General features: G+C 43.9%; 1 protein-coding gene across 1 annotated transcript in view; it reads left to right on the top strand.

The window, feature by feature from the left end:
- LRP1B (LDL receptor related protein 1B) overlaps nucleotides 1–21680 on the top strand; it is a 3669685-nt gene that overhangs the window by 3267190 nt on the left and 380815 nt on the right. Inside the window, exon 72 of the mRNA XM_086955170.1 lies at nucleotides 11113–11245. Within this exon, the coding sequence (XP_086811296.1) occupies nucleotides 11113–11245 (133 nt within the window). The remainder of the gene's footprint in view (nucleotides 1–11112; nucleotides 11246–21680) is intronic.

Raw genomic sequence — 21680 nt, 5'->3', positions numbered from 1 at the left:
TGAATCATTTGTATGAATGATTTATGAGATTTATGAGGGATAAACGGGGTTGAGGAATTCCGATCAATGAAAGGATGAAAGATTTCATTGCAATCCCCTGCAAGGATAAAATTATCGTCATAGTGTTGTGTAATGTGTTGGGACAGAGAGGTCCAAAAGGAGGGGTCGCTAACTGTAGGTGCATAAATATTCAATAAAGAAAGTGGGGCATTATCTACCAAAGGTTTTACAGATGCCTTCTACCTATTTGGTCCGTACAATGTGAGATTACTTTAATTGGAATGGATCTCCTAATAGGAATAAGGACACCTTTTCGTTTACCATCACCCGGGAAGAAGAGGACCTCACCCATCCAACCTCTCTTCAACTTTACAGATTCGTCAGCTGATAGATGAGATTCCTGTAGACAGGCAATATCAGTTCCTAGTTTAGTTAAATGAGTCAAAACTCTTTGTTGCTTAATAGGTGAATGTAAACCTCTGACATTCCAAGATATAGTTTTTAAAGGCATAAAAGAAGACTGTATTAATGTAGTAAATACCGAGATAAGCAAAATGTTGAATATATGAAAACATCACTAACAAAAAACCAACTGTATAAATAGTGAAACCTTAGAGAAAAGAAGAAGAAAGAGAAAGAGGTGCGGTCTGCCACCGCACCCTAGTACGGCGCCTCAGCAACGTCGGAATCCAGGACAAGGCGCTGGAATGGATCATCTCCTTCCTCGACGGGAGAACACAGAGAGTCCGCCTACCACCGTACAAGTCAGAGGCCACCGAAGTCATCTGCGGCGTCCCCCAAGGATCATCTCTGAGCCCCACCCTCTTCAACGTCTACATGAGCCCCCTCGCGGCCATCGTACGCAAACACAACCTCAGCATAATCTCCTACGCCGACGACACCCAGCTGATCCTCTCCCTGACCAACGACCCCGCCGCCGCCAGAGCCAACCTGCACGAAGGGATGAAAGAGGTAGCCGAGTGGATGACGACCAGCCGCCTGAAACTGAACTCGGACAAGACAGAGGTCCTCATCCTGGGCTCCTCTCCCTCCGCCTGGGACGACTCCTGGTGGCCTCCCGCCCTGGGCACCGCACCCAAACCGACAGACCATGCACGCAACCTGGGCTTCATCCTGGACTCCTCCCTCTCCATGACCAGGCAAGTCAACAACGTCTCCTCGGCATGCTTCAACATCCTGCGCATGCTTCGGAAGATCTTCTGGTGGATCCCCACCGAGACCAGGAAGACCGTCACCCAGGCCCTCGTCACCAGCCGACTGGACTACGGCAACGCCCTCTACGCCGGGACCACCGCCAAGCTCCAGAAGAGACTCCAGCGGATCCAGAACGCCTCAGCCAGACTCATCCTCGACATCCCACGAACCAGCCACATCTCCGGACATCTGCGAGACCTTCACTGGCTCCCCGTCAACAAAAGAATCACCTTCCGCCTCCTCACCCACGCACACAAAGCCCTACACGACCAAGGCCCGAGCTACCTCAACAGCCGAGTCAACTTCTACGCTCCCAAACGCCACCTCCGATCAGCCAACCACGCCCTCGCCGCCGTCCCCCGCATCCGAAGAGCGACTACAGGAGGAAGGTCCTTCTCCCACCTGGCCGCCAAGACCTGGAACTCCCTCCCGACCGACATGCGCCTGACCCAAGACCACCTCTCCTTCAGGAAGAAGCTGAAGACCTGGCTGTTCGAGCAGTAGCGGCTCCCCCCCCCCCCAGCGCCTTGAGACCCCACGGGTATGTAGCGCGCTTTATAAGTGTCACTGATTGATTGATTGATTGATTGAAGATGCAATGAAGATACAATGTTTGGAAAGACAGGAAGCACGGAGAGAAAAAGAAAGATTGTGAGACACATAGAAGTGAAACTGAATGGCATAGAAGAAAAAAAGAGGAAAAAATATATGGAAAGGAAAGGTAATGAGACAGATGATGAAAAAGATAAATGAGAGAAAAAACGTACATGAATTCCAAACCATACGAGGGGTAGAGGGGTGGAAGGCCACACGGAACAATGACATGACCCAGACCCACGAGGGAATACGGGAAAGGAAAACAGTACCAACTGACTGTAAGAAACATGAGGAAAGGAGAAACACGCTGAGACTAAACTGTGGACAGAGAAAGGAGGTTAAATAAATATATTGAATGCAATATAATTAAAAGTACTGCTAAGTTTACATATAAATAATCTACAAACAAAGCACAAATTGAAATGTAGAATAATGAGAAATATAGAACCTTAACAATATGAAAAACAATCCATGAGAAGCACAATGGATATACGTGTAATTACATCATGAGCAAAGCAAGGCTGATGAAGAAAAATGGAGATAGAACCATTGAATCCATTGAATCAGCCTGAAAAGAGTAGAGGAAGCTCTTAAGTTTTAGTGGGTCTTCATAAGTTATAGTCTCGTTATTGATAGTCACTTTAAATAGGCACGGGTGAAAGAGACCATATCTTGCGCCTATCGAACGTAGCTAAGGTCTCAATGCTAAGAATTCTTTGTGACGAACTGCTGTTGGTTTAGCATAATCCTGAGTAAAAAATAATGAGTTTCCCGACCATGTAATTTTATTCAACGCTCTGGATGCAGATAACATTTTTAGTAAGTCAGTGTACTCAAGAAACTACAATATCACATCTCTTGGTTTACTTGTTGAAGAAGCAGATGCTAAGTGTGATGGTGAACCTAGTCAATGAGCCCTTTGGATGTTCAAGCTGGTACCTTCCAGAAGTTTGAGAAGTTTGGGAATAAAGACCTTAAACAAAACAATTGAATCCGACCCTTCTGTTCCCTCTGGCAAACCATAAATACGTAGATTCTTTCTCCTATTTCTATTTTCAAAATGTTCTATTTGTTTATGTAAGGTTGATACCTGAGAGCATAAGGAGTCGATTTTGGAAGTAGAAGAGTTTAAGGATTCAAAATGTTTTTCCAGAGTGGTGACACGATGTTCTACAGATAACCACTTATTAGATAATTCCTGGAGTGTAGAAGTAGTTTCCTGAAGTGTAGCAGTGGTTTCTTCAATGAATGGGCGTAAGGACCGGCCCAAAGGCAGAGGTGGTGGCATTGCTGTCATCTCCAAGGACTCAATACCATGCCGTTTCCTTGATAGTCCTCTGGTAGACTGTGAAAATGTCCCCTTCACCTTGCAGATCTCCTCTTGCTCCTCTCTTTCCGGACTCCTTATTTACCGTCCCCCCGGCTCTATGGGAAAATTCCTTAACTCCCTCCTAGAATGCTCCTTGGCCAGATCTAGCACTCGGACCAAATTCCTCATTCTAGGGGACTTTAATGTCCATTTTGAAGACAGCAAAGACAATACGGCCTCAGAACTGATCCAAGACTTGGCTACTCACCAATTGCACTTACAGAATTCCCTCCCTACTCATAAACGGGGACATTTGCTCGACCCCATATTCTGTAATTTCCAGGACCTTGTGACCAGGCCCCCCACTCCCGTGCCATGGTCCGACCACCTTCTTATTCCTTTCAGTTGGCACACCTACCCCAAACCACCGCAAACCCAAGCCCCCGGCAGACCATCCAGACCCTGGGCGAAATTAGATTTTGCTACATGGAAACATGCCCTCGAGGATACAGTCCCCACCCTTAGCTCAACCATCGACCTCGCAGATAGGGAATTTTCATCCTGGATTACCAATTCTCTAGACTTAGCCCTCCCAAAAAAACCTCATCGTAAACCAAGGACAAAAGCTACCTCTCCATGGTTTACCCAAGAAATACGCCTTCTAAAGAAAACCTGCAAGAGAGCAGAAAGAGTCTGGAGAAAAGACTTTAATCCCATCAGCAAAAACAAGTACAGACTGATGATTCTCAATTATAAAAAAGCTCTGAAAGACGCACAAATCTCCTTTTACAGCGAGAAAATCAGCAAAGCAGCAAACTCGTCGAGGGAGACGTTTCTCACTTTGAAAAAGCTTCTAAAACCCCCCACTCCCGCAGCTGCGCGAGACCCAACAACTGAACACTGTAATGAGTTAGCCAACTTCTTTGACTCTAAAATTCAAACTATACTCAAACAACTTCCACCTCTCTCCCCCTTAGACCCCTCCCCCCTTCCCACCTCCCAACATCAGAGCAAAGGCATTGAGCTAAGCAAATTCCAACCCATCAACGCAGAAACTCTTGGTTCTATATTACAAGCCCTCAAAAGCGGATCGCCCCATGACCCAGCCCCGATGAGACATCTTAAACAGGTGGCCCCGAGCATCCTACCTCTTATGACCAACTTACTAAATACCTCCTTCGAATCTGGAACAGTGCCCACAAGCTGGAAAAAAGCGGTGGTGAAGGCACTCATAAAAAAACCTAACCTTGACCCGGACAACCTGGCCAACTTCAGACCTATATCTCTCCTCCCAGGTATCAGTAAACTGGCGGAAAAACACATAAACTCCCAGCTTTCACATTATCTGGAGTCCAATGAGCTGCTAAAAACCTCTCAAACGGGCTTCCGCCCGGGCCAAGGGACAGAAACAGCAATGGTGGCGGTAGTCGAAGAAACCAGGAAAGTCATCGATGCAGGAAGATCAGTGGCGGTGATCCTCCTGGACCTCAGCGCAGCATTCGACACCGTCAACCATAGCATCCTTGCCCAACGCCTAGAAAACCTCGCCATCTCCGGGACGGCCCTCAAATGGCTAAAATCCTTCCTCCACAACCGCTCCTTTCAGGTGGCAGATGGAGACTGTATCTCTAAGGAAACCCCGATACGTTGCGGAGTGCCTCAGGGCTCCTCTTTGAGCCCGACACTCTTCAACGTATATATGGCACCTCTGGAACAAATCGTCGTCCCCTATGGCATTAAACTCCTGACCTACGTGGACGACACACAGCTGGCCGTTTCCCTGAGCCAGTCAGAACCCCCCTCCATCGATCTGTACTCCTGCCTGGAGAATATAGTCAGCTGGATGAGCGACTCCCATTTAAAGCTCAATGGGGAAAAAACCGAGCTAATGGTACTAGGTAACCAATCCCTTTTCCGCCCGTAGTCTCTATGGCCTCCCAGTATGGGCCCACCACCAATCCCCAAAACTGATATCAAAAGCCTAGGGATTTGGCTAGATGACAAACTTACTCTCAACACCCAGGCCAAAAAAACTGCAGGAACTTGCTTTGGCTTGCTCCGCTCCATCCGCAAAATTCTCCCACTCTTACCATTCAAGTCAAGAAAATTGGTCATCCAGGGCCTCATACTGTCCAGACTGGACTACGGCAATGCCTTATATCTTGGATCCCCAAAGAAAGTCATCTCCAGGCTTCAGGTGGTGCAAAATGCGGCCGCCAGAATCCTCACTGGCACCAAAAAACGCTGCTCTGCCAAACCTGCACTCAAAGAACTCCATTGGCTCCCGGTGGAACAAAGGGTGCATTTCAAGGCCATGTGCCTAACCCACAAAATCCTGCACGGAAAAGCCCCCCCGGTTCTGAAAGATCTCGTGACTCCCCACACGACAACCAGAACCCTACGCTCTACCAATGCCCACCTGACCAAAATACCCAAGATCAAAAAATCACGTTTTGGAGGTCGACATTTCTCATTTCAGGCGTCCAAGATGTGGAATACTCTTCCACCGGACCTCCGGGCCCAACCTAATCTCCTAGCATTCCGCAAATCCCTGAAGACATGGCTGTTCCCTTGATCCCTAGCTTCCCCTCCGGCCCCCTCCCTTGGAGATCATAGTGGATTTCTGTCAGCGCTGGGACGCTCTCGGGCAGCCATGCGCTCTATAAATCTCCAAAATAAAATAAAATAAAGGCTCTGGTTTCCTCTAACAGTAAATCCATTGTGACTGAAGAGGGGGCTTGTTTGGGAGGAGAGGGAGGATCCTTCTTCAATCTTTTAGTTGATATTTTACTACCACCAAAAGCCAAGGTAGACACCGGCGTTGACGCACTTTTTGGTGAAGAATTAGCTGCGTCATCCATATCTAAGCACTGTTAGCGTGAGCTAGTATGGAGTAAAAATCTGCAGGGGGGGATTTGGGTTGAGGTGTCACTTTAAGTTGTTTTCTCATGAAGAGGACAAAGACTGCAGTGACAAATCAATATTGGCGCCTTCTCAAGATAGACAGTCTAGAGAAGGGGCTTTGTAGACCAGTAGAAAACATGTATATAAGCATATAATTCACGTACAAGTAGAATCTTGCAATATTGTAGTTACACCAATACATAAGTAAACACACAGCATACAATCATTGAAAGAGGATTGAATGAGATATGAATTAAATTAAAAAGAAACATGCCTGAAATCAAGCCTGGGAACAAACCATAGAAAGCACTGAATAGCAATAGGCGTATAACAGAGAGCAGGCATTGTTTGTATAAAAGATAGATAACAATTGAGGCAATTGAGGGTAGCGATGTAATAAGCAGGCTGGAATAATGAGGAAGTCAACAGTTCCACAACATAGGAATCAGCGCGACTGTAATAGAAAAAGACAGTTGGTGTAATCAGTAAGTATGGCATCTGTGAGGAATTTTTAAAGAGCTTGCGTCAAGGAGCTCAAATTGCATTTATTTTGTGTGAGAAAGAAAGAAATTGCAGAGGTGCAGCATAGGATGTAATCTCCGTCAGCGGTGTGAAGAAAACAAGACACAAAATGGCGGATGGAGGCCCACAGGGTAGTCGAAGAGTGGGCAGCACTTGAAGGAATGCAGGCGTTGTAGTAGAACCGGTCTCTCGGCAGTCGTCTTAAAATGGCGGCCGGGAGTTCAGTAGAGCCACGTCTCACCATCCTCCGCTGTGGAGTCGATGCATGAAGAGTAGGCTTTGCGTCGGTCCGTGTCCACTCCCGACTTCTTCGGGGAACTATGGAGACGCCGCCATCACCGCTGGGCGCAAGCCATGCCCCCAACCTTGCTTTCTTTTTGAAAGCAAGAAACCGATCAATATACCAGAAAAACGTGCTGAATCACTTTTTCTTTGAAAGAATAAAAAAAAAAATTATTTCGATTTCAAATAACCCCTCCACCCCCATCTATTTCGGGCACCTCGTTATGTCCTATTGCTGGGGTAGGGGTGGTAAGAGGAATGTAAAGAGGCACATGATTCCCTTGTGTTTTGATAACCAACTTTGCCATTTAGGAGTGCCAGTTCATTTTGAGTGGTCATATTGAAGATGTTATGCTCAAAAGAGTCTGGAAATAAATGGCTTTAGATGGTTTATTGTTCTCTTTTAACTTCCTTTCCACCCTCCTAAAATGTGAAAAAGTCTCCTTTTATCAAGAATAACCAATTTTTTATGGCCTGGTAATAGTACACATGGTTATAGAACTGCAAGAAACAATTCATAGATTTATTGAGAAGAAGCAAGCAAAAATCAATACACATCACTATCAAAACAGTCCCAAGTGTCATATGCTCAACAAACGGCAATTCCACATCATTTAACTAATAACAATTACAGATTATTAAAACATTTTGCGGCTGATTGAGGAGCTGCTTCACATCAGGACATTTCTGGAATGTCTGGGAACATTTTGGAAAAGCTATGTTTCTGTTTAAATTAATTCTCTTTATGTTGACTGCTCCAGGAGAAGTAACTTTAAAAGACTTAAGGCCTAATGCTAGCCTCCATCTTAAAATAAGAGGGCAGAATGAAATAATGGAATTTAGATCTGAAATATGCAATACATTTTATAATATGACAGCACACACAGGCACTTAAAATCGCTATCATAAATTAAATATTGGCTGTATAGCACCTATGGGAAGGTGAGAATTCCTCTGATCAACTTTTTACAGGTTCGCATTTTCAATGCCCTTTGCTCATTACAGTAATGGTCAAGTTTCGTCATTATGAACTCTCACACCTGATGTGAGACCATTCATGTTGGTTCTTTGGGCCACAACCATGTATGTCAATGCCGGCCTCTCCTTTTACCTGTTGCTTTACAGCAGTGCACAGATGACTCGTTCCCGATTCTTTCTAAAGCAGTGACCCAGGGATTGCAATCCACTTGTAGTTATAACAATCATTGCCAATACCAATTATTTGTCTTTTATTTATTAACATGTCCGCAAACTTAAGCTACACAAAGGTAAACAACTCCACATTGCTCCTAACATTTCTGGCATTCACAACCCGTGTTAGAGATATCTGTAGACCAGTATGTGCAGCATTCAGCACTGGTTGAATAATGTTGTGGAATTATGATTTCCATCTATGTGACAGCCAGCATCATCATCATCAAAATAACATACTCAAAACACCCTATACAGAAGTACACATCACAAGCGTGTTACAAAAGCTTAATTGGAAACTTTTATAGTCTACAACAATTTATATATCAAAGCGCACCATTTCCAATTACTAAAGTCATCACATATACAACACATTCACACATACAAATTACAAGTCAGTTCACTAATTTGATCAAAGCAAAATGAAAATGTCACACATGTCTTTAATTCCGGTCCCTCTTGGTCTATAACAGGGCATTTCTAAAATCAAAGCAATCTCATGGTGGGCCACTTCACTGCCTCCATCATTTTCAAGTTAAGCAGATGTTTAGGCTTATTTAATCATCATGATACTAAAACAATCTCATGGAGGTATTTCCAAAGTGAGATTGCATTACATTTAAGTGAAGCCCTATCTATCTCCTTGAGTTCTGCAAATAAATAAAGATAAGATGTAAAGCTTAACCCTTGGGGCCTAATTAGGATATTGGTCGGTAAGCCTCTGATCACTCGTTGGAGGCTTACCAACGGACTTCCCTGGTTTGAATTTCGACCTCCTAATGAAATTGTAGACAGTCGAAAGTCAAACTGGTGCGTCATTCCGGCTCATTTCCGATGGGCTCAAGGAGCCCGTTGGCTAGCTAGAACCATCACATAATCCCATAAGGATGGCATTTCCGCTGTCGCAATACAATGTCGGTTTCTTACAGGCTTTTCATGTCGGGCTTCCTGACACAAAAAGCCTGTAGGAAAGTGACATAGGGGGCCGCTAGCAGGGCCCCCTTGCCTCAACGGTTTCTAGTTGCTGGCCTAGGGTCCCCCTGTTAATCCCCGAACCATGTGGCACGCACCTAAGGGCCACAGGGTGCAAGGATTCACAAAATCTCCCATTCATCGGAGCTTGTGCTGGGGTAATTTTCCGACTGCAGCACAAGCCGCCCTCCTATGGTCAGTTGGTTCCGCATACACTGCGATGTTGGTCGGAGGCATCTCCGACCTATATCTTAATCATGCCCTTAGTCTTTTAAGCTAGGGGGATTTGACCAACTCTTAAAACAGCCTGTTCAGAAAGGTGTAATTACCAGATAGCCCAGTGTTTCAAACACCCAATTATTGCTGGAACAGTCATTAAAAAACAAGTTTGGAATCTTATCCATGGTTTGTGTTTTTTATCTAGGTATAGTTCTTTACCCTAAACATATTCGCAGGTTGCCACAATTCTCACTTGGATCATTGTCAAGGATGTACTACAGTCTATAAAGAGAACACTCTTTATCTGAAGCATGATGGGAGGCAATAAAAAGCTGTGAGGAAGATTTATTAGAAAATAATGCAACAGCAGAACTGTAACCAAATTGTTGTGTTGTGTAACACTAGAGTGAGACAGAAGCACACAGCTGTATTCACCTAAAATCCCCCAGCTCTGGTGCACAAAGACACTGTCTAACTCCATGCTAGTGCTTAGTTGTAAAAAAATAAGTACCAAAGCCCTCGTTAGGAGGCCACTTCAGCTTGCACCTCCCATTGACCATGCCCGCCCTGCCAAGGACAGTACTATCCCAACTACCATCCATCACACTCCTACAAGTGTGACAATTCAGACTATTTCAGGTCCCCAAAGCTGTAATAATGACTTGCCTGGCAGGTTTTAGTCATTTTTAATCTATATTAAATTGTTTAACAACTGTTGTTATGGTCGTCTCTAAATTAGACAAACTGCGCCACCATGTTACAGTTTATCATAAATACACAAGTTGACAATTACGTTCTGTGCCAAGCCCCGGAGACCACCAGCTCAAATTAAGCACTGCTCCACACAAACACACCTTGGCACCATAGTGCATGGGTGTATTCATGATGTCTTGCATATATTTGGTACTGGAATGGTACCCTCCAAGTACAAAATAAGGTACAAAGATAAATATTAAAGCAATTCACACATTGGATGTTTGCTGTCGATTTTAGCACACTGACAATGTTTGTAAATCTTGCTGCGTGTCGAAACCATGGGTGATAGTGTTGAAATGCACAAAAGCGAGCCATGGAAGGCCCCATTGATGCAAAGTAGTGCAAGGCCTTCTTTCTGCTACTTTAGCGCAACTTTTCAGAACAAAACAAATTCTCTTCTGGGGAATAAATACTTTATTAAGACTTTGCACTGCTTTGTGCCACTTTTCGTGACTTGTGGAAGGGCAAACTCTTGACAACTCTGCCACGTGTGCTGGTCACTCGCCAACGGGTTAGCTCCTAATGGAGACCTATGAGTGGATATGTCTGGCAGCTCCTGCTCTCACCATAAGGCTGTTCTCCAATACTTAAGCTGCCTTTCTGAATCATACCCATGCATGTTGTGTTCTCCTTGGAACAGGACTGAGGCGCGCACTATACCCGCTTCTATATTGCCACGGTTGCTCTATAAATCAATGCTCAGTGTGTGCAGTGTCTAGTGGAGAGTTTTGTTGTTTCCTATGATGTGTGAGTACACGTGGGGTGGTTTGTGGTAAATTAGAATGTGCAGCATAAATGAACATACTGAAGGCCATGTACACTTTGTTAAGACAATTATGGCTCTACAGTGAGCATTACTAATAGTGTTGGTGCACAAAAATGTGAAAAATGTACAAACCTTTTTGATGCTCTATGTGTAATAAATATCTGTTGTCACTTTAATCAAGGAAATTATTACTCTTTCATCAGGTTATATTAACAACATATATGTTCTTTTTTGCTATTTTTACTATCATTCAACTCCCTCAGTGGCAGAAATATAAGCATTAATTTTCTTTTCAGCACCTTATTTAATGTCTCAAATTCTAACGTAACATGCTTTTCAAAACTTACCCACTGTTTACATAAACATTGTATTTATACAGATGGAGTGCATATCAGAATGTAAAGAAGATCAGTTTCGATGCAGAAACAAAGCGTACTGTATCCCCATCCGATGGCTGTGTGATGGAATCTATGATTGTGTGGATAACAGTGATGAAGAAGTCTGTGAGACAGGTATGAATACCAGTTGTTTTGTTCAGATATATTTTCCTCTGCAGCTTGAGCTTTCCAGACCAATCTGTATTAGAAGAACCCATTGGCACACTAAAATCCTGTATGCGATTGGGTAATCCATCTTGATTTAGGCACAACTTGAAGTTTGCACCTCAAGTGAGATTACAACTAGTACACAGTTATTGCCTAGATTGGTGGTTTTTCAACCACAGAATACACATCTCAGAGAAAGGAAAAACATGCAGCTTTCTGCTTTATGCCCCATTCATTTATGAGATAAATCCTCACTTAACTGTGCAAGATTACCAACCAATTAGGCACTTGCAACGAGGTCCTACGAGATCATAATTTCTATAAGGCTCTCATTATGCATGTCCCAGTAATAGGTGTGATATTTATTGCACCTGACCAAAATCCGACTCCTGTGAGTCAGTGGAATAATTACCACCCATTTATGAGTTTTTGGGGCATAACATTGATTTTGGTGCTTATCATAACGGAGTCCTCTATTCTTTCAGTAAATACTGGGCATTTGTCCCCCGATAATGATTGGCTGTTCACAAATCACAAACCTCATAATTTGGATAAGTGCAGTAACAGCAGATTCTGATCATATCCCAAATAACCAGCCTGTTTTTTGTTAGAGCCTAAGGGTATCATTTTGGGGAGCCCAACATCACTTTTGCAGCATGTATATTGGCAGGGCTCTCATAATGTTTTATGAAGCTACGCAAGGCTTAGCTTTGAGTGGCCTCAGACATCATGAATAAGATGGTGCAGCACAAAGCGCTGCGTCTCCTTACTCCGTGCCCGGGAGGCGTTCCATGGGCATTGCAGTGGGTTTGGCCATGCGGCACCCATGGAATCTGATGTTGCCCAAGATTCACAAAAACATGCAAACCTGGGTACGCACCAAATCCCTATGTCTCCCACGGTGAGGCGTAACGAGGATAAATAATTTAATTTCTCCTCGTTTTCCTCTTTCCATGTATTATGCAGCACAAATAGGGGAGAACACCTCTTAGGTTTGTGTTTTTGAGCAGGAAGGTGCCCCTTCCTACAGAAAAAGAATCCTGTCTCCAATGCAGGCAGGGTGCCTACATTGATACTAGGTTGCTAAAACCGCACCAGCACAGGTATAAAGGACAGGAATGCACCATATTGCTTAACCCTTTCCATGCGACCGCGATTCCCCTGGTGTGCTGTAAACAGCACAAACAGGGGTGGGCCGTGACGAACCCCAGCCGTCATCAGCACACGAGCACCGTAGTGCATGACGGCTGGGGTTCATCATCAGCATGGAAGGGGTTAAATATGGTGCCTTCCTACCTTTTCACTTTGGTGTGGGGTGCCTTGCTGCGCTGCCCTATGCCAAAATGCCATAAATGAGGCCCTAAGACTTTAAGCTTTTTCAGTCTCATGCCTAGCTTTTCTTCCATCTCTGTATATGACTTTGAGTTTCTCTGAAACAATGTCATAATTCATGGCAACTCTCAGGATAAGAGTTCTTGACTCACACAACCTGTCAATGACACAGACATTTAATAGAATTTGAAATGTTCAGTGTATCTGCCAATGAGTTTGTAAACTTTGCGTAGGCAGATGGACACAATATCCTTGGCTCCAGTGACTTTGTTACTTCCAAAATATTTTCAAGGGATATTGAAATGTGCAAAGTCATCAGTGTTATTCATCATTGTCAGCAGACCGTTGTGCTGAATTATGCCTGCTTTACTTGAAAATCAAAAAGAGAAAGTAATATGCAAAAAGCAGCATAGATTCTACACTGTATTTCATAGCTGCCCCTCACTACTTACAAACTTTTGCTTTTTTTCCTTTCAGGCACATTTGGATAGATTACATTACTCTTCTTAACTTCTATATTCTTTTCCTATTCATTTTATTCTCTATTATACCTTACAACTGTCTAATGGACTGTGTTCAACCTTTGTAAACATTTATTTACATTCTGTCCATTGGTTTCTCTCAATTCCTAGATGGCTTCAGTTTGTCTTTGTACACATTAGTATGCTTTAATTGTTTATGAGACCTTTATTCTGGTTTTGGAAAGAAGACTTTAGTTAGTAGGCGATTGGCCATGCTTGAGGGAGGATTTTTTTCAAGCACAAAGACTAATATTCAAAATGTGTGTGATACTGCGGCATTACTTTTTAGAGCGAATTGGTGAGCTATCCTTCAATTACACGGGGATACTCAATTCCTCCCTGTTTACATTTTGCTGTGTAGACAATGATGAAAATTTGCAATGGTAGAAAAATGGAGCGAACTTGGGTTTCTACCATTTTTTCTGCTCTCATAACAGAGAAGAGAATCGAGAAAACATATCTCTGACACGACACAAATGAAGAAAGATGGTTAGGAAATGTACCAACAAAGATATGGCACCATTTTTTCTTATGAATAATGTTGCATTAGTAAGACAGACGTCAATCAAACCAATAACAAAAAGTTCTCTGCTAAAACGTATTTTACACTATTTCTGCTATGATGGTGATGTGAAACTGAATATTCCCACAGTGACTTTCATATTTGACATTGTAAAAGGGCACATATTTATTAAAACACTCAAAAACAATTAATTCATTCATACATCTTTATTTCGGTCCTTTAGAGCCATAAAAGATGCATAAAAACAACAGTGCATAACATAGAAGAATAAGTAGATTTACACACAGTTGGATGAGGTTAAGAAATAAATACAATAATCCATAATATAGTTAAAAAAGCAATATATGAAAACGTGTACAATATAAAATCAATTTTCACAGTTCCAATATTAAGTTCATCTAAATAGAGTCATAATTGTACAGCCATTTCATAAATCGGAACACAAAACGAAAACCGAGTACTAAAACACATTCCTGATCATTTATAAGTCCAGACCCCTTTTTTTACGTTCAAAGCTTACTGCCAAAAGGAATCTGCTGACGCCAAAGACAATCACTTGTCTGGTGTCCGTTTTTACAATTCTAAATGCTTCATTATATGAGCGTACGCCTATAGCGTTGCACAGTGGCTTAATCCATCTTTTCCTGGCAGTCACATATGCTGAACAAAAAAAGAGGATATGGATGTCATCTTCTTTAGTACAGTTCTGCCACCACATGCATGTCTCACTTGGTGTCGGACCCAAGGACTTAGACCACTTTGATAGAGTTACATTCGTTTTTAGTGTTCCATACCTGAATTTCAAATATAGGCTTTTGGCCAAGGGTGGTCTGACCTCGTCTAAGAAGTCCTCAAAGTTTGGAATATCATTATAGGCCAAAAAGGTGTTTATCATTGATCCATCAGCAAGGCAGTTAGAAAGATTGCATATTATATAAGCCCAGAAATTAGTTTTAACTAATTTCTTGGAGCTTTGCATTAGACTTGAGGGATCTTCCCAAAAATGGGACAAGTCAATTCTACAAAACCATATTCGCACATGCTTCAACCATGCATAAGATTTAAGCAAATCGAATCTCATTACTTCAAGAAGGCCATCTCTGTAATCTTCAAGTTCTGTAGTACTCCAGAGTCTCACCCAAAAGGATAATGGCCGTAGGATTGCATAATGGTCCGTGCGCTTGATATTTAGGTCTAGCGTTAGAGGTAAAAGTGGGGTTCGTTTAGGTAATCTTAGAAGGCTTCTATAAAAGTTATTTTTACTTCTCGTAAAGAGATTCCCCGCTATTGGCCCCCATATTTCAGCGCCGTATAGCGCTGCGGACCGGGCCTTGAACGTAAACACTTCTAATGCTGGGGATACTGCCTTACTCTGACTTTCCCCATGTTTCTTTAAAATAGGAAAGGTGTTCTGAGATAAAATCATTTTACTCTTCTCTGCTTGTGTTTTCCACAAATGCTTTGAATCTAAAGAAACACCCAGGTAGGTGAAATTCGACGCTAGTTCCTATTTTTGATCATTTAAAAATAAATTCCCCATGAAGCTTTTATGGGGGTTTATGGCCATACATTTTGGTTTTTTCGTATTGATCTCCAAGCCTTTTTTATTACAATAGAGTTGGAATGAGTTTAAAAGGGATTGCAGACCTTTTGGTGTTTGCGAGATTAAAATTGTATCGTCTGCAAATAAGAGGCCGGGACCCTTACTCCGTTCAGCCTGGGGGAATCATTGTTACAATCCTCCAAGTGTGCAGGAATGTCATTAATAAACAAGGAGAAAAGCGTGGGAGCCAACACACACCCTTAGCGGACGCCACGCATTACCCGGATAGCTTTGTCAGTTCACCGTTTGGTCCCAAGCGCACTCTCGCATAATTTTTATCGTGCAGCCTTATGATCTGTTGAAGTAAGCAGACCGGCAACCCCTGCGAATAGAGACAGTTGCATAAAAGATCTTGCAAAACTAAATCAAATGCAGCACTACGGTCTACAAATGCAACATATATGTGCCCTTTCCTTAAGTGAACATATTTCCAAACAAGGCAACATAATCTATAAACTTGATCAATAGTACTTATACTACTCCTAAAACCTGATTGGAACTTAGTAAGTATGTTATTTTCATCCATTCAAGAATTCATACGTAATGGGCGATAGTTGGACGGGTCATTCCTATCGCCCTTTTTAAAAATCAAAACAATTTCTGTGCCCCTCCAACTGTCAGGAAAATCTGCACCCGCTACTAGGGTATTAAAAAGATGGTTAATGTAGGGTGCCAATTAAGATTCAATTCAGTCCCAGTCCCCTCCCAAGACCCCCACGTGAAAATTCTTAAAGTAAAATAACGAGTGAGTGTAAACTCTGCGTGTTCTGTAGAAGGGAAATGCAAATGCGCTCTACATTGGCACGCGTACATAATCTGGCTCTTGTGTGGGAGTTACTCCTTTAATGCAAGCAATTTTCAGTTAAAGATATGTCGAGCGTTTTAAATCGTGCTGCTGAAATCCATAGGTTTTGCGTGCAGACAGTAGTTTACATCACTCACATAACCATTTTAAGCACGTTTGGGCTTATTTACAACATTTTGGTACATGGCAGGCTTCTTGCAGCACTGCCTTGCATCAAGGGCAGTAATGAGCCGCATCTATGAGGTACAGTGCATTCCTGTGCTCCTTCTTAGCACTGGTGCACAAAGGACTGCCATGCGCCAACCAAGCAAGGGTGCTTGCGTTGAAATCGGATTCTGTTTGTGCAGGAAGGGGCAATTTCCATTACAAAAACAAACAATGTGCCAGCCCTGGGCAGTTGCACGTTTTGACTCATTCCCAGACTTACCCTAGGTTGTAAATCTGGGAATGTGTCCATACCATGGGCGTTGAGTGGAAACACCCACCGCAATTTCCATGGCACACATCCCCACACAGTGTGAGGCAATGTAGCGACTTGCACTGCGCTACCTTACACCATATCAAGAGGCCATGAAGCATCACAGGGCGACTTTCCTTGGCCTCGTAGATATGGGTAACCCAGTGCACCACCGGAACATCAAGAAAAGTGACGTTCCTGCAGCACACTGGGCTTGTAAATAAGCCCCTTTATGTTTCGGGACAATTGGCTGTGTTCTTTAAAGAGTGCAGCTTGTGCCCAGTAAACAAAGCCATTGTGGGCTTAAGTGCATGTTTACTGATAAATGTACTTTGATTTACCAAATAAGGATACCTGGCATTCATAAATCCATTTACCTCTGTGTAATTGTACCCCACAACAGAGTACATTTACGTGGGAGTAAAGCTCATGATAAGGGTTGGTAATGAACATTACAACGAGGATTTAGTATTGTGAAATTTTCAGAAGCTCTGCATCTCTATTGCAAGGTAGGGAGTCTGCATGAATTTCTGCTTTCTGCAGGCAATATTTGTGTTCATATCAGGGATATAAACAGTACAAACAGCCAACCAGACCATAAAACAGCCTCAAACAACCAAAAATGTCCTAAGCACTGTTGGCTGATCAATTTTACCATTTGATTACAACAACTGTGTTAAACGGCAAAGCTTGTTGTTTCTCTCATGAGCTTCACATGAAAAAAATCTCTGACTTATGAGTCAGTTCACAGATAGCTTATGAAAGGTGACTAATCTCTTATAACATATCACTGTTAACAGAAAATGCGAGTGATGGGTTCACAGTAAATCATTCTCCTACCCATACCGATATAAAGTGTCTGAGGGAAAAGTTTTTTTTACACAACATTATTATTGTTATCTTTTCTCAGGCATGGCAAGTCATTTTACAACAGCCACGCAATAGTCTCCAGCTGCATTTCCTCCCCCTGCAATCCCATTAATACTTTCAAATGGGTTGATTCCAGAGTTAAACCCTCATGCCAAGCCTCTCGTAGTCAGCTCCTTTCACCTTCCCCCCACCACAATCAACTCGGGCTACCTTTTGGGAAGCCCTCCCCAACTCACCAGCCTAATCAATTAACAAGCAAACAACCCAGCAAAGCTCTGCCACTACTCAAAAATGCATGTCTGAAGTTGTCGGAACTCATTGAAGAGGATCATCATTGTCTTGCTCTCTACAATTTCGCTTGGAGTGGCAGCCATTCATATCCAAGCTCTGGAGATCGCTCCTCACTCTCATGCACCAGTCTCTCTCACATTGTCCATTTTCCCTGGGGATCATATCTGTGTTGGCAGTTCTGATTCACTCAAGCAATCAACCAGATTGTCCGATGCTCATGCCACCTCAAGGGAGCTGCAAAAGCTTTTCGCCTCTCTGGAAAAAGCCCCACTTCTGAAGAGTCCCACTTGAGAAGCTCACCCTGCTACATATTTACCCTAGGTTATCCATGGGCTATCCAGTGTTTTGTGTTCTTGCATTTCGCCAGGACCAAAGTAGAGCCAGAGAATCTGGATCTAAGCTTATGCGTGGCCGGCCACAGGAACCAGGCAAACAGGCAGGGGCCTAGGGATCAAGGTATGTTGCGCGGTGTGAACTCCTTAATGCAGTTCGCTACTCCCTCCCCAGAAGGGAGGACATGCCCAAACCATAGAAAACATTACAGCTCCTACTAACCTGCACCAAGGGCTATTTTCCCCAGCTGCATGGTAGAACTGTTCACGTTCATGACTGTAGGATATACCCTATTAAGAAAGCAGACATTTATCGATTTAAAACAGGAATTCCTAAACATCCTAGGAACTTGGTTCAGTATTTTTGCCCAATCTGTTTCTGGAATTAGGATCCCCAGATCTTCTACCATAGGTCCATCTGATGTGTAATCTGTCCAGAGTGCTCTGTAAAAGCATGTTACCTCTTTGTATGTGCCATTGGTTGTGCTTATAGCATGACAGCTTAGGTGCATGGGTGGATCAGCCGCTTCAGCACCCCAGTGTTTTCTGATCACTTCAGTCACAGATACATGAAGCAGGAAATACCCCTGGGAAATCCTGCTCCAATTGTATGTCTTCAACGTGAGCATCTCACCTGTGCGATACAATTATCTAACCTGTGTGACACCATATGCCACCCACTCTGCTAGTCCCCACCAGTCACCTTTGAGGGGCAGCACCTTCAGTCTCTGCAACAGTATATCAGGGGAGTACAGGAATGATGTTTGAGTTTTCTGTAGGTTATGTAACTAAAAGTGCCTCACAACTTGAAGTTCTGGAAATGCCACCTCCAGTCACCCGCCGGAGATTCAGGAGAAGCTGAAGAGTATCAGTGAAGAGGGGCCAAGGAACTTTCCACTTTCATTGCCTATCTACCCAACATCCACTCGGTGAACCGCTGTCTCTGTGCCACCAGATGGTAAGCCTCAAAATCCAGGGCTGCCAGATCACCATCTGTGACCGGGTCCTGTAGCTTTATCATCACCACCCATCGCTGTGCCGAACCTCACATGCAATTATTATGGACTCAATTTCTTAAAATATTCTACAATGTACCACCATGGACTGCAGAGTAAGCGAATGAAGCTGCAGGGAAATTACTAGCATCGTAGGACCTGAACAGCTGCACCCATGAAAATTGCCTCCTAAGGAGAATAGAGTACATCAGATGGGGCACCAATACCCAAGACAAATCTTCCAGAAAGTCTACCTTGTCCAGATTAGGGGCATAGATACTAACCATTGTTAAGTCCCAGCCAACCAACCTCCCATTTACCACCACATATCATCCAACCGAGTCCACCACTTATCCCAGGATGTACCCAGATAAGTACTTCATATCCAAATGCTGAGAAAGTGGTGTAGTAAGTTTGGGCAGCCAGCACCTGTGGAGCTCTAACCCTTCAGCAGCCATGGGGTTGTTCTCCTGTAGGAAGGCCCCATGTGCCCCCCACCTTTGAGGTAGGAATATACTTTGTAATACTTGGATATATTATTGAGCCCCCTCAAATTCCAGGATATAATTTATGCTTCAGGGAGGCAACCATGCCACATTAACATGAGAAATTTTAATTGCCAGGCAGCAGGCATGCCCTCACCCTTGCCAGACCCTCTCAGGCTCTTGGAAAAGTATATGCCTCACCAGCAGCACAGCTGAACCTAACTAAACACAAAACACTTCCAACACCCCAACCCAAGGACAAGAAGGTAAGTCTCACCCTTCAAACCATCATCACAACTCTGGCCACAAGTGCAGTCGACATTCTCGAACTAGATAAGGGGGCGAACATCTGTGCATGTGCCTCCTGACCTCACATCACTTCATCCATGTATATCCTTTTCAAACATCCTCATACTGACATCTCTGAAGTCACTTGCCCCCCTGTGAATCCTCCAGAACAATAACCTGCAATCTGGGAACTCCAGAAGGATTCAAAGGGGATCATCCACTGTGTGGGGCATCACTCAGGGCAATGCAACATCTTAGCCCACTGTAGATATCGAGAACTTGTCAGAATCAATGTCTCTAGTCCCATGATCACCCGCCATTGAGGGATGGCTCTTCCCTACCACACTCCTGATTCATGCCACTCCCACTGCTTTCAATTGTTCTTGCTGTGCCTGCATTTTAGAAGGTATCACTTGACTACCACTACTTACGCTTTCCCCTAGATGATCTCTGGGAGGTTGATATCCCAGTGGTACTGGGGAGAGTTGCTGAGTGCGGGCAGCCAACTATCCATTCCCAAGCATTTAGCATTTAGCGATGAGGGAAAAAAACTGCACACCATCCTCCGCGGCCACCTAGAATCCTGCTGAGAAGAACATTGCATACTGAACCTGCATCTGGCAGAGGCAATTTTTAGCTTTCCGGAATGTGGCCTGCTGCTTCTGGATGTCTCTAGTAAAATCTAGGTACAGCATGATCATATGGTTGTCAATCCGCAGATCCCCTCTGAGCTTGGCCTTGAACAGAATTTGATCCTCCTAATCTTTATGATGGAGTAATTTGGCTGCCCCCAGTGGCGAGCATCACATTGGTACTTGATGCGCCCTTTCCATTGCAAAGAAGGGGGACAGGCCCTCAAGTGCCACCTCTGTTTTTAGCCAGTTTTCTGGAAACCCCAGCACATTGTATCCCTTAGTACGCTCCTGAAGACCTATCACCTGGATATTGTTTCTGCAGTCACTGTGTTTGGCATCTTCAGCCTTATATTCCAGAGTTTTTACTTTTCCTTCCATGGTTTCTAGTCACCCCACTATGGTCTTCACTTCTGGGGATATTTCATTCATATTTCATTCATAGTTCACTCTATGGCCATGACTCTTTCTGCCAGGCACCAGTGGCCATCCCCCAAAATCCCTAGATCCGCCACAACTGTGTCCATCTTTAACTCAAAAGCTTTCTGGTAGTCAGTAATTGCCTGTAGGATATCATCCAACATTGTCCCCTTGTGACCTACAGCTGGGGCAGAGCCTACCATCCTCCATGTTGTTGACTCATGATGTGGGGGTTTGGCAGGGATCCACCTCAGTCTTCTTTGAGGCCTTCCCCACGATGTCTCCCCTTGTGGGCTTATAGGATTCTTTCCAGCAGGAGCCTCCAATCCCAGGTCCAGTCGGCCCAGCCTTCAGTTCTCTAGACCACTAGGATTCCCAGGGTGTAGGCATACCTCTCCAGGATCCAGTGCTGAGCTAGTAACCTCTTTTCTCCCTTTGCACCAAGCATCAGCAGGGGAAGCAATATTAGGGCACACTCATGTCTAAGGCCCAACAATCAGTTTGGACTCATGGGCAGCACCCCAGCTTAATGCTCAAACCAAGGGTAAGAAGGTTACCGCAACCCCACCATTAACAAGAGTTCTAATCCTCCAGATAGCTAGCAGCATCCCCACCAGGGTCCAGTAGCTTGTGCAAAGTCCCCAGGGTGGCCCTCCTGAATTCCAGTCTCCAAGGCAGGGGTCATCGCTTTTCCAGTCCCCTCAATCAGTTAATCAATCAGGGGTGTATATAGCACTACCATTCACCCATGAGAGTCTTAAGGTACTGGGGGTGCAGCTGATCCATCTGGGCGCAGGAGTTCAGTTGAAGAACCAGGGAGGCTGCTGCTCACACAGTGTGAGCAAGCC

Source organism: Lissotriton vulgaris, chromosome 2_1 (genome assembly GCF_964263255.1).
Source record: "Lissotriton vulgaris chromosome 2_1, aLisVul1.2, whole genome shotgun sequence".
Lineage (NCBI taxonomy): Eukaryota > Metazoa > Chordata > Amphibia > Caudata > Salamandridae > Lissotriton > Lissotriton vulgaris.
Note: the sequence above shows the minus strand (reverse complement) of the source record. Positions and strands in the feature narration are given on the sequence as shown.